General features: G+C 42.5%; 1 protein-coding gene across 6 annotated transcripts in view; it reads right to left on the bottom strand.

Moving 5' to 3' along the window:
- Positions 1-3,858: 3,858 nt before the first annotated feature.
- tjp1b (tight junction protein 1b) overlaps positions 3,859-13,321 on the bottom strand; it is a 177,515-nt gene continuing 168,052 nt past the window's right edge. For 4 of the 6 annotated variants that reach the window (XM_042324201.1, XM_042324260.1, XM_042324220.1 and 1 more), the window contains 3 exons: positions 9,740-9,951; positions 9,332-9,475; positions 3,859-5,836 (listed from right to left, as the gene is read on the bottom strand). In XM_042324201.1, the coding sequence (XP_042180135.1) occupies positions 5,742-5,836; positions 9,332-9,475; positions 9,740-9,951 (451 nt within the window). In that variant the 3' untranslated portion in view covers positions 3,859-5,741. The remainder of the gene's footprint in view (positions 5,837-9,331; positions 9,476-9,739; positions 9,952-13,321) is intronic. The other 2 variants (XM_042324296.1, XM_042324324.1) reach the window with 2 other exon arrangements.

The raw sequence follows: 13,321 nt of genomic DNA, 5'->3' as shown, positions 1-13,321 counted from the left end.
CATATGTTCAACTGGTCGGATTACCAGAATATAGTTCATTTCCCCCCACCTACTGATGTTCCCAGAATCTCTATGTTTACCAAGGTGTTAGCAAATATAACATCAGTAGGGTAGAGAGAGGAAAAAGGGGGGAAGAGGTATTTATGACTGTCATAAACCTACCCCCAGGCCAACATCATGACACTGTGTTAGCAGAGACTGCATTCATGGTAAACGCTCCATAAATCGGCGCAATCTCGAATGACCTTTAAGTGAATATTGCACAATCTGTAACTCTTCAGCGATCCAGATTGAATAGAGGCCTTAATCTAAGTGCTGTGTCGTCAATACTGTAGTTCTGTGCTTTAATAGGGGCGGCAGGGTAGCCTAGTGGTTAGAGCGTTGGACTAGTAACCGGAAGGTTGCAAGTTCAAATCCCCGAGCTGACAAGGTACAAATCTGTCGTTCTGTCCCTGAACAGGCAGTTAACCCACTGTTCCTAGGCCGTCATTGAAAATAAGAATTGGTTCTTAACTGACTTGCCTAGTTAAATAAAGGTAAAATAAAAAAAAATAGGTTGCAGACTAGTGTTTTGATACAGTGCATGTATGTCACTACAACAGCCATAAAGTAGTGGGATATGAGATTGGTTTGAAGGCAGGCCACAGTAAATCTGGTCCTAGATGAAAACATTTTTTAATTTAATTAGGCAAGTCGGTTAAGAACAAATGGTTATTTACAATGACGGCCTACCCCAGCCAAACCTGGACGACGCTGGGCAAATTGTGCGTCGCCCTATGGGACTCCCAATCACGGCCAGAAGTGATTGGGACTGTAGTGACACCTCTTGTGCTGACCACTGCGCCATTCGGGAGTTTGAGCTCGTCAACTCCGAAGCGGTCATTGTCAAGACAAACTTTGTTTTTTAGTTTTTAATTTAAAACAAATTTTACATGACAATGAGTGACGTTGGAGTCGGTATGATAACACAAACCGACTGGTACTCAGGCTAGACCAAAGTAGTGGCATATATATATATATATATAAATGGCCAAACCACAAATTTCATGGGGTGTCCACATACTTTTGACCATGCCGTGTGTGTATGTATGTATACATACACACACACACGGCATGGTCAAAAGTATGTGGACACCCCATGAAATTTGTATAAATAAATTTATATACCCCATGAAATTTGTGGTTTGGCCATTTCAGTCACACCCGTTGCTGACAAGTGTATAAAATCGAGCACAGAGCCATGCAATCTTCATAGACGTAGAATGGCCTTACTAAAAAGCTCAGTGACTTTAAACGTGACACCGTTTTAGGATGCCACCTTTGCAACAAGTCCGTTCATTCAACATGCAACAATTTCAGAGATTTTACTGAGTTATTCAATGTTCCCTCTAAACTGTGCGTGACGCAGAACAAATATCAGCCCATGGAGAGAAGCACGAGATTGTACTAGACTTTCTAGAATTTTCCCTGTCAACGCTAATCAACGTTTCCCTTTACCGTGGCAATTGTGATCGAATTAGCCACTTTCAACGCCACATACCCGAAACAAAGGCAAGAGATTTTGTTGTAGGGTTCTATTGCGCAAGACTCCGCCTGTACTTTACACAGACGGATGCGGCATAACCAATCAGAGCTGCGGTAGGCCTATATGCAAATACCCTTGCCATATATGGATCTGTGCCGTTCACAGCTTGTTAGGAGATGGAAGGGAGAGAGCTGCATGAAGCCACGTGTTCATATCCTTTGCCAGTAAGTGAGTTATTAGCCCAGTTGTAGATCATTTGTAGTCCGCAATAGTGGAGTGATTGCTTCCTACAAGAGCACAAAACGTGTACATTTCTAGACATCTTTGAAAAGCGAGTCAGGTGTATACCCTTTTTTTTGTCTTAAAAGAGAAGTGTTGTATTTTGAGACAGGCTTTAATTTTTTACATTTAACTAGGCAATTCAGTTAAGAACAAATTCTCATTTACAATGACGGTCTACCCCAGCCAAACCCGGACGGCTGGATGTGATGCAGCCTGGAATCAAACCAGGGACTGCAGTGACCCCTCTTGCAATGAGATGCAGTGCCTTTGACCTTGAATAAGCTAATTAGCCAATAGGCAGAGTAGCATAATTTGTCTAATAATTGTATTGGAAAAATAATGCATTTTATTTTATGTGATTTCTTACAAACACATTTTAAGTCACCTGCTTGTCTGAAGGACAAGTGGATAAACAGGTTAATGTCAAGACTTGATTGTTTTTTCAGAAGTCTCATGAAATGTAGGCCTACATTGAACACCACACATTGGCTGCTTCTGTAGGCTGAATGATAGAACAGCTATTTCCATGTTAAAATGTTATGGGATGCATTTTCTCCATTGTTTTTGAAGGTAGGCCTACATTATGATCAAAGTAGGCCTCTGGTAGACCACCTGTATGGCATTGTGTGGGTGAGCGGTTTGCTGATGTCAACGTTGTGAACAGAGTGCCCCATGGTGGAGGTGGGGTTATGGTACGGACAGGCATAAGCTACAGACAACTGACACAATTGCATTTTATCAATGCACAAAAATACCATGACGAAATCCTGAGGCCCATTGTGAGGCATCTGTATTCCCAGTCATGTGACATACATAGATTAGGACCTAATCAGTTTATTTCAATTGACTTATTTCCTCATATGAACTGTAATCAATGTTCCCTCAAAAAAAATTATCTGCCATTTCAGGTCTGCTGAGCGCAAATTTGAACATTGTGCAACTTCCAGTGTGCGTTTACTGTGAACACTGAGGCTGTAGCCGCTTTAGGTTACAGTTTTACTGAAATAAATTGATTCGGTCCTAATCTATGTATGTCACATGACTGGGAATACAGATACCTCACATTGGGCCTCAGGATTTCGTCATGGTATTTTTGTGTATTGATAAAATGCAATTGTGTCAGTTGTCTGTAGCTTATGCCTGTCCGTACCATAACCCCACCTCCACCATGGGGCACTCTGTTCACAACGTTGACATCAGCAAACCGCTCACCCACACAATGCCATACAGGTGGTCTGCGGTTGTGAGGCAGGTTGGACGTACTGCCAAATTCCCTAAAATGACATTGGAGGCGGCTTATGGTAGAGAAATGAACATTACATGCTCTGGTAGACATTCCTGCAGTCATCATCCCAATTGCACACTCCTTCAAAACGTGAGACCTTTGGCATTGTTGTGTGACTAAAATGCACATTTTAGAGTGGCCTTATTGTCCCCAGCACAAGGTGCATTTGTGTAATAATCATGTTTAATCAGCTTCTTGAAATGCCACACCTGTCAGGTGGCTGGATTATTTTTAGCAAAAGGCAAAAAGCTCACTAACAGGGATGTAAACAAATTTGCGCACTAAATTTGAGAGAAATAAACTCTTAGTGCATATGAAACATTTTCTGGAATAATTGTTTATTTCAGCTCATGAAAAACATAGGACCAACAGTTTTTTTTTTACATGTTACGTTTATTTATTTTTTGCTCAGTATTTTAGTTTATCCCCTTTTTGGACCCTGATGAGAACATTGATCAGTGAGAAGACACCAGACAACCTGTCACCTTTGTACACCATTCATTCACCATATGAGACACTTGAAGCCACGAGTAAAAGGCTTGTGGAGACCGAAAAGGAATTGTACCATGAATTGTCGATGTTTGAAATATCTTATTACTGTAAATGGATCTCTAGACATGCATTTGCATCCAAAGATTAGCAAACTGAAAAAAAATCTACACACTAAATCTGTTAAGCGAGACACACCTACAGTCAGATCAGTGTGTATTTTAAGCATCCTACTCAATGTACTGTCTTCTCACGATTGAAGTCTCAAACCAAGCACTACTTTTAAAAATGATTTTATTTTATATGATTTATTTTATGTATTAATACAGTGTTATACTTAGAAATGTGTTGTAAAGAACAAAACATTTAACGTAAATAAAACTAAAATAAATGATGTCAGCCAAACAGGAAAAAGAAAACTAGTGTGTTATATCATCATATCAAAATTAAATAATACGGATGTGCCATAATAAATAGTCTATTAGTACAAAAATACATTTCAATAGAATGGAGCTTCCAGCATCACAAATAGAGGACGGGACCACTCCTTAAAGCAGGTCCCCTCAAGTACAGATCTTTTAAAATTATTTAAACCAAGCACTTTTTCTCTTTTTTTTTTTTGTAAATAAGAATTTTTTTATTTTTTATTTCTGATTGTTAGAAATTCCTTTTAAGTAGTAGTGTTGTGTGGGGGTATGTATGATGGTAGAAAAGTTGGATTTTATTACTGCTTACTGTAGGTCAGTTCCAAGGCTCACGGTAGGCATGTATAACCAGAATACAAACACAACCAATTAAATCATCACTTTCGCTCTTTTTTTTTTTTAAGAAACATAAAAATAAAAAAAACTTTTTTTTTACAAAATAACAAATGTAGAAAAGTTCATTTACAGCGAACCAAGGCCATTTGCTAGCATTATGTACAGCCACAATTTAAACATGTTTTTGTTTGTAGTATTTTCTCAAACTTCAATATGCATAGCAGGAAAAGAAAGCATTTACTGCTTCATCAGCCTCAAATATTATTGTATGCTAAAATCCAAGTTCACTGATATAATGCGTTGAAAATGCAGAGAAGTGCTTTTTTTTTTTTAAAACTTCCATAATTGATCAATCACTACAACTTAAAAATCTGTTTTTAAGTAAGTCTTTATACTGAAAAAAAAAAAGTTACTATGCAGATAAGGCAGCACTGCTTGCAGTGTAAGATGGGACTTTTAATGTGTTTGAACTTAGTAGTAAGCAGGCTTCTGGACCTGAGTCATAGCACATGCATAGAGATGTAGACCGCTGCAGGAGTTTATCAAATCAAGTCAGTTACATTTATCTACGGTAAAACATAACTACAAAAGATTCACTTCTTCTAAACATGGAGAGAGAAAGTCCATTTGACCAACCAAACATCCAATGCCAATACTTTACCTTCAGTCTTCAGTATTATACTTCCAGAAACGATGCCTACATTACTTCATCTCCAATCTTCCTTCACAACCCTTGTTGAGATGAGATCATCTGCAAGTCCTTAGCTATCCTTCAAGAGAGAAACGCATGACCACAGACAACCTCACAAACAAAGAAGTTTTTTTTTGCATATATTGACTTTTCTGTTTGTGAGTGCATACATTAAATTGGAAAATTTTCGTTGCAATTATTCAAATAATTTTTTTTTTTCAAGAATTCTCCATATCTAGAATTTTTTTCCAAAATGTTATTTTTCTTGCAATTTGCTCAGACTTGGTTTAAAAACAAAAAAAAACAAAGGCAAAGAATTTCAAAATGAGATTATTCTTCAGTCAGTCTGTTCATGCATTCCAACAACAGCTCAATTTTTTAAATATATTATATTTGAGTTTTTAAAAGTTTTTATTTTTTGCAAGCCTTTAGTTAAAGCACCAAAAAAGGGGGGCACAGCACTGGGATAGGATGCTGCGTTGAGACTCCTCCCACTTCAATGGGCTTGCAGAGGTTTTTTTTTTTTGGGGGGGGCGCAGTAAACGATGCATCAATGTTCAAGAATCAAGTTCGTGCTTCAAGTCAAGCAGTGCTGCCCCCTGCTGCCTGGGAGGAGGACAGCAGCAGGAGAGGAGGGCAACGTTTCAGTCTGTGGCTGCCCCCTGATCTAACACATTCAGTAACAGGCCAGCTGTCTCCCTCTTATGTTCAGAAATGGTCAATGAGCACAGACACACAGTTGGCTCCCACCAGGTAGTTGGGGTCTCCTGGGAGAGACTTGTTCTGCCATGTCTTGGAGTCACCTGAAGGAATTAGAGAAACAGGAACACAGTTAATGGTCAGTCGGTCGGGTTGGTTGGTTGTCTGTCTTATTGTGCTGTTCTTTCCATTTGTTTAAGGCCGTAAATAACAGCATACGCTGACGAGAACTGACACAAAAAAATCATCATGTATATTGTGTGTGAGGAATGTACGTGCAGTTTTTTTGCCATTAAAATAACATGAAATGAATCAGAAGCACAGTGTAGACATGGTTAATGTTGTAAATGACTATTGTAGCTGGAAACGGTAGATAAAAAAAAAAAAAATAGAATATCGACATAGGCGTACAGAGGCCCATTATCAGCAACCATCACTCCTGTGTTCCAATGGCACGTTGCGTTAGCTAATTGATCATTAGAAAACCCTTTTGCAATTAATCAGCATAACAGTTTTCAGCTGTGCTAACAAAGAAGCAATAAAACTGGCCTTCTTTAGACTAGTTGAGAATCTGGAGCATCAGGATATGTAGGTTCGATTACAGGCTCAAAATGGCCAAAAACAAATAACTTTCTTCTGAAACTCGTTAGTCTATTCTTGCTCTGAGAAATGAAGGCTTCCATGCGAGAAATTGCCAAAAAACTGAAGATCTCTTACCACGCTGTGTACTACTCCATTCACAGAACAGCACAAACTGGCCCTAACCAGAATAGAAAGAGGAGTGGGAGGCCCCGGTGCACAACTGAACAAGAACATTTGAGTGTCTAGTTTGAGAAACAGACGCCTCAAGTCCTCAACTGGCAGCTTCATTAAGTAGTATGTGCAAAATACCAGTCTCAACGTCAACAGTGAAGAGGCCACTGCGGGATGCTGGTCTTCTAGGCAGAGTTGCAAAGAAAAAGTCATATCTCAGAGTAGCCAATAAAAAGAAAAGATTAAGATGGGCAAAATAACAGACACTGGACAGAGGAAGATTGGAAAGAAGTGTTATGGACAGAGAAATCTAAGTTTGAAGAGTTTGGATCACAAAGAAGGACATTCATGAGATGCAGAAAAAATGAAAAGATGCTGGAGGAGTGCTTGATGCCATCTGTCAAGCATGGTGGAGGCAATGTGATGGTCTGGGGGTGCTTTGGTGGTGGTAAAGTGGGAGATTTGTTCAGGGTAAAATGGATCTTGATGAAGGAAGGCTATCACTCCATTTTCCAACGCCATGCCATACCCTGTGGATGGCGCTTAATTGGAGCCAATTTCCTCCTACAACAGGACAATGACCCAAAGCACAGCTCCAAACTATTGTGGGAGCTAAGCGTTAAGGAGAGCTAAGCATTAAATATAAATAGGTCTAGTTGCCAGGCTGAAGAAGCAAGGACATTAAGGACATACACATTAAGAGAAGATGACACCCAGGCTATACTCTATTTCTGAAAGGGAACAGGCCATACGTACATTTATGACAGCTGGACGTACTATTGGTCAGCAGGATGGAAGCAAGATAACTGATGACTAACACGTGAAACATAAGCATGCAATGAATGCATTATTTTTAGAATGTGAAAGGAGTTCTACCATCATTATAACCTAACCAGAAGCAGATACGAGTGTTAGTGGGCGTGAACAAGCAAGCTCTGAGATGAAAATAAAATAATGGAGAAAGGTCAAGGGAAGCTATTTTCATATAGAGGGGGGGGGGGACTCTATACGTTATGCAAAGACAGAATCCTATAGAGGCAGGACTCTGTAATGTGAGAAGTTAAGTCTCTTTCCATGGAGGGGCTTGGCTCTGTTATGTTTGGATAGGGTCCTTCCATGGAGGGGCTCAGCTCTGTTATGTTTGGATAGGGTCCTTCCATGGAGGGGCTCAGCTCTGTTATGTTTGGATAGGGTCCTTCCATGGAGGGGCTCAGCTCTGTTACGTTTGGATAGGGTCCTTCCATGGAGGGGCTCAGCTCTGTTACGTTTGGATAGGGTCCTTCCATGGAGGGGCTCAGCTCTGTTATGTTTGGATAGGGTCCTTCCATGGAGGGGCTCAGCTCTGTTACGTTTGGATAGGGTCCTTCCATGGAGGGGCTTGGCCCTGTTATGTTTGGATAGGGTCCTTCCATGGAGGGGCTTGGCCCTGTTATGTTTGGATAGGGTCCTTCCATGGAGGGGCTTGGCCCTGTTATGTTTGGATAGGGTCCTTCCATGGAGGGGCTTGGCCCTGTTATGTTTGGATAGGGTCCTTCCATGGAGGGGCTCAGCTCTGTTATGTTTGGATAGGGTCCTTCCATGGAGGGGCTTGGCCCTGTTATGTTTGGATAGGGTCCTTCCATGGAGGGGCTTGGCCCTGTTATGTTTGGATAGGGTCCTTCCATGGAGGGGCTCAGCTCTGTTACGTTAGTGATAGGGTCCTTCCATGGAGGGGCCCAGCTCTGTTACCTTAGTGATGGGGTCCTTCCATGGAGGGGCCCAGCTCTGTTACCTTAGTGATGGGGTCCTTCCATGGAGGGGCTCAGTTTTGCTACTTTGTATTAAAGTCTATATTTAATTCACAAGTTCTTGTTAGAGTATTATATTTCTGAAACGATTCTCCACGACACTATGCAATAACTATTTAGGGAAGAAGCAGTCAGCTGCTATTCTGTCTATAATGGAGTGGCCAGCACAGTCACCAGATCTCAACCCTATTGAGCTGTTGTGGGAGCAGCTTGACCGTATGGTACGTAAGAAGTGCCCATCAAGACAATCCAACTTGTGGGAGGTGCTTCAGGAAGCATGGGGTGAAATCTCTTCAGATTACCTCAACAAATTGACAACTAGAATGTCAAAGGTCTGCAAGGCTGTAATTTCTGCAAATGGAGGATTCTTTGACGAAAAAAAAGTTTGAAGGACACAATTATTATTTCATTTAAAAATCATTATTTATAACCTTGTCAATGTTTTGACTATATTTCTGATTCATTTTGCAACTAATTTCATGGAAAACCAGGACATTTCTAAGTGACCCCAAACTTCTGAATGGTAGTGTATGTTCGGTGCAACAACAACACAGGCTATTTTCATAATCCTCACATTGTAACTACTGTGGGAAATAACTAATGAGGTGATACAAATGTTCAGATTGTTACAAAATCCAATGTTGTGACTAGAAAATGGAAACCAGTAGATGAGTGATAAAAACGATGAACAAGCCAGATCTCTCTTTTGCAGGGTTGGGGTCAAATCCATTTCAATAGTTTTTAAAATCATTGGAATTAAAGAGCTTCTCATTCTCGGGTTTATTGAGAAATCATTAAGAAAAAAATATTTAAATTATTGACTTGGAATTTCCATTTACCTGACTGGAAATTCGCTCCCCAGCGACACCCATAGAGTTGGAATCACAGCCCGCCCCTTATCAAATGTACTCTTATCCAACTCTATGGTGACCCCTCCTCAATCACAACACCAACCAATCACACAGGCCACCCAAAACCCCGACCCAACCCCCAACCAATCACACAAGCCATTTGAAGCCCCGACTCAACCCCCAAAAGGACAGATAGAGGACAGCGTACCCGACGAGGAGTCGGAGGATTTTAGAGCAAAAGACCAACCATCTGGGGTCATAGACGCACAGTGAGGTAGACGCAGTTCCACCGGCTTCAGGAACTGAAGACCATGAGGCCCACACATCACCAGAGGGCTGAGCAGGGTCTCTCCTGGATGGAATAGACAGAGGCAAGAATTATATATTTTTCTATTTTGTCTTTAGAAGAATGGAATTCTGCTCTCCTTTCATATTTAAGATAGACAGATCTTGAGAAAAGGGGGAAGACAGTTGAAAGGGATGGAAGATCGAGATGGACCAAGGGGATCGAACCCTTGTCTCCAGGGTCCTGAGTTGGCAGCACTTCTGCTAGAGCAACAAGAGTAAGATGTACTATCCAGCGGGCATAGTGATGAAGAAAACACTAGACACATACCTTTCTCCTTGTCCAGGGGGGGCAGGATGCTGTTGTCCCGACAGACCTTGAAATAGATCTCCTGTTCTATGCTGTCGGGGATGGCTCCCTGGGGGATGATGATGCTGACTCCCGTCTCGATGGAGCTCAGCACCCCGCCGTTACAGTTGAAGATCCCCCGGGCCGTGGCCACCACTGTGTGACCTTCATCCTCCTCATCATCTTCCAGAACACTGGGGTCGAGAGGAGAGAGAGTTGTGACTGTTAGTTATTATCTATACTGTATAGAACACTGGGGTAGAGAGAGGTAGTTACTATCTATACTGTATAGAACACTGGGGTAGAGAGAGGTAGTTACTATCTATACTGTATAGAACACTGGGGTAGAGTTAGTTACTATCTATACTGTATAAAACACTGGGGTAGAGTTAGTTACTATCTATACTGTATAGAACACTGGGGTAGAGGTAGTTACTATCTATACTGTATAGAACACTGGGGTAGAGAGTTAGTTACTATCTATACTGTATAGAACACTGGGGTAGAGAGTTAGTTACTATCTATACTGTATAGAACACTGGGGTAGAGAGAGGTAGTTACTATCTATACTGTATAGAACACTGGGGTAGAGAGGTAGTTACTATCTATACTGTATAGAACACTGGGGTAGAGAGAGGTAGTTACTATCTATACTGTATAGAACACTGGGGTAGAGAGAGGTAGTTACTATCTATACTGTATAGAACACTGGGGTAGAGAGAGGTAGTTACTATCTATACTGTATAGAACACTGGGGTAGAGAGAGGTAGTTACTATCTATACTGTATAGAACACTGGGGTAGAGAGAGGTAGTTACTATCTATACTGTATAGAACACTGGGGTAGAGAGGTAGTTACTATCTATACTGTATAGAACACTGGGGTAGAGAGTTAGTTACTATCTATACTGTATAGAACACTGGGGTAGAGAGAGGTAGTTACTATCTATATACCGTATAGAACATACATAACCAGGCCCCTACATAACCCTGCTACATAACCAGGCCCCTACATAACCCTGCTACATAACCAGGCCACAACATAACCCTGCTACATAACCAGGCCGCTACATAACCAGGCCCCTACATAACCCTGCTACATAACCAGGCCACAACATAACCCTGCTACATAACCAGGCCACAACATAACCCTGCTACATAACCAGGCCCCTACATAACCCTGCTACATAACCAGGCCACAACATAACCCTGCTACATAACCAGGCCCCTACATAACCCTGCTACATAACCAGGCCCCTACATAACCCTGCTACATAACCAGGCCACAACATGACCCTGCTACATAACCAGGCCCCTACATAACCCTGCTACATAACCAGGCCACAACATAACCCTGCTACATAACCAGGCCACAACATAACCCTGCTACATAACCAGGCCGCTACATAACCAGGCCACAACATGACCCTGCTACATAACCAGGCCACAACATAACCCTGCTACATAACCAAGCCACAAGATAACCCTGCTACATAACTAGGCCCCTACATAACCCTGCTACATAACCCTGCTACATAACCAGGCCACAAGATAACCCTGCTACATAACCAGGCCACAAGATAACCCTGCTACATAACTAGGCCCCTACATAACCCTGCTACATAACCAGGCCACAAGATAACCCTGCTACATAACCAGGCCCCTACATAACCCTGCTACATAACCAGGCCCCTACATAAACCTGCTACATAACCCTTCTACATAACCAGGTCCCTACATAACTCTGCTACATAACCAGGCCCCTACATAAACCTGCTACATAACCAGGTCCCTACATAACCCTGCTACATAACCAGGTCCCAACATAACCCTGCTACATAACCAGGCCCCTACATAACCCTGCTACATAACCAGGCCCCTACATAACCAGGCTTCTACATAACCAGGTCCCTACATAACCAGATCCCTACATAACCCTGCTACATAACCAGGTCCCTACATAACCCTGCTACATAACCAGGTCCCTACATAACCCTGCTACATAACCCTGCTACATAACCAGGCCCCTACATAACCAGGCTTCTACATAACCAGGTCCCTACATAACCAGATCCCTACATAACCCTGCTACATAACCAGGTCCCTACATAACCAGGCCACAACATAACCCTGCTACATAACCAGGTCCTTACATAACCAGGCCCCTACATAACCCTGCTACATAACCAGGCCACAACATAACCCTGCTACATAACCAGGCCCCTACATAAACCTGCTACATAACCCTGCTACATAACCAGGTCCCTACATAACTCTGCTACATAACCAGGCCCCTACATAACCCTGCTACATAACCAGGTCCCTACATAACTCTGCTACATAACCAGGTCCCTACATAACCAGATCCCTACATAACCCTGCTACATAACCAGATCCCTACATAACCCTGCTACATAACCAGATCCCTACATAACTCTGCTACATAACCAGATCCCTACATAACCCTGCTACATAACCAGGCCTCTACATAACCCTGCTACATAACCAGGCCCCTACATAACCAGGCCCCTGCATAACCAGGTCCCTGCATAACCAGGCCCCTACATAACCCTGCTACATAACCCCTACATAACCAGGCCCCTATATAACCAGGCCCCACATAACCCTATAACCAGGTCCCTACATAACCCTGCTACATAACCAGGCCACAACATAACCCTGCTACATAACCAGCTCCCTACATAACCAGCTCCCTACATAACCCTGCGACATAACCCTGCTACATAACCAGGCCCCTACATAACCAGCTCCCTACATAACCCTGCTACATAACCAGGCCACAAGATAACCCTACTACATAACCAGGCCCCTACATAACAAGGCCTCTACATAACCAGGTCCCTACATAACCAGGTCCCTACATAACCCTGCTACATAACTAGGCCACAACATAACCCTGCTACATAACCAGCTCCCTTCATAACCAGGTCCCTACATAACCAGGTCCCTACATAACCAGGCCCCTACATAAACCTGCTACGTAACCAGGCCTCTACATAACCAGGTCCCTACATAACCAGGCCTCTACATAACCAGGCCCCTACATAACCAGGCCCCTCATAACCAGGCCCCTACATAACCAGGCCTCTACATAACCAGGTCCCCACATAACCCTGCTACATAACCAGGCCACAACATAACCCTGCTACATAACCAGCTCCCTACATAACCAGCTCCCTACATAACCAGGCCCCTACATAACCAGGCTTCTACATAACCAGGCTTCTACATAACCCTGCTACATAACTAGGCCCCTACATAACCCTGCTACATAACCAGATCCCGACATAACCAGGCCCCTACATAAACCTGCTACATAACCAGGTCCCTACATAACCAGGCCCCTACATAAACCTGCTACGTAACCAGGCCCCTACATAACCAGGTCCCTACATAACCAGGCCCCTACATAACCAGGTACCTACATAAACCTGCTACATAACCAGGCCTCTACATAACCCTACAAGGTCATAAACATGCTTCCTCAGATGTATAATTATTGCCATTGCTTGTATATGACGTTCAAGACAGGTAATGAGTGTTT

Source organism: Oncorhynchus tshawytscha, linkage group LG01, assembly GCF_018296145.1.
Source record: "Oncorhynchus tshawytscha isolate Ot180627B linkage group LG01, Otsh_v2.0, whole genome shotgun sequence".
Lineage (NCBI taxonomy): Eukaryota > Metazoa > Chordata > Actinopteri > Salmoniformes > Salmonidae > Oncorhynchus > Oncorhynchus tshawytscha.
Note: the sequence above shows the minus strand (reverse complement) of the source record. Positions and strands in the feature narration are given on the sequence as shown.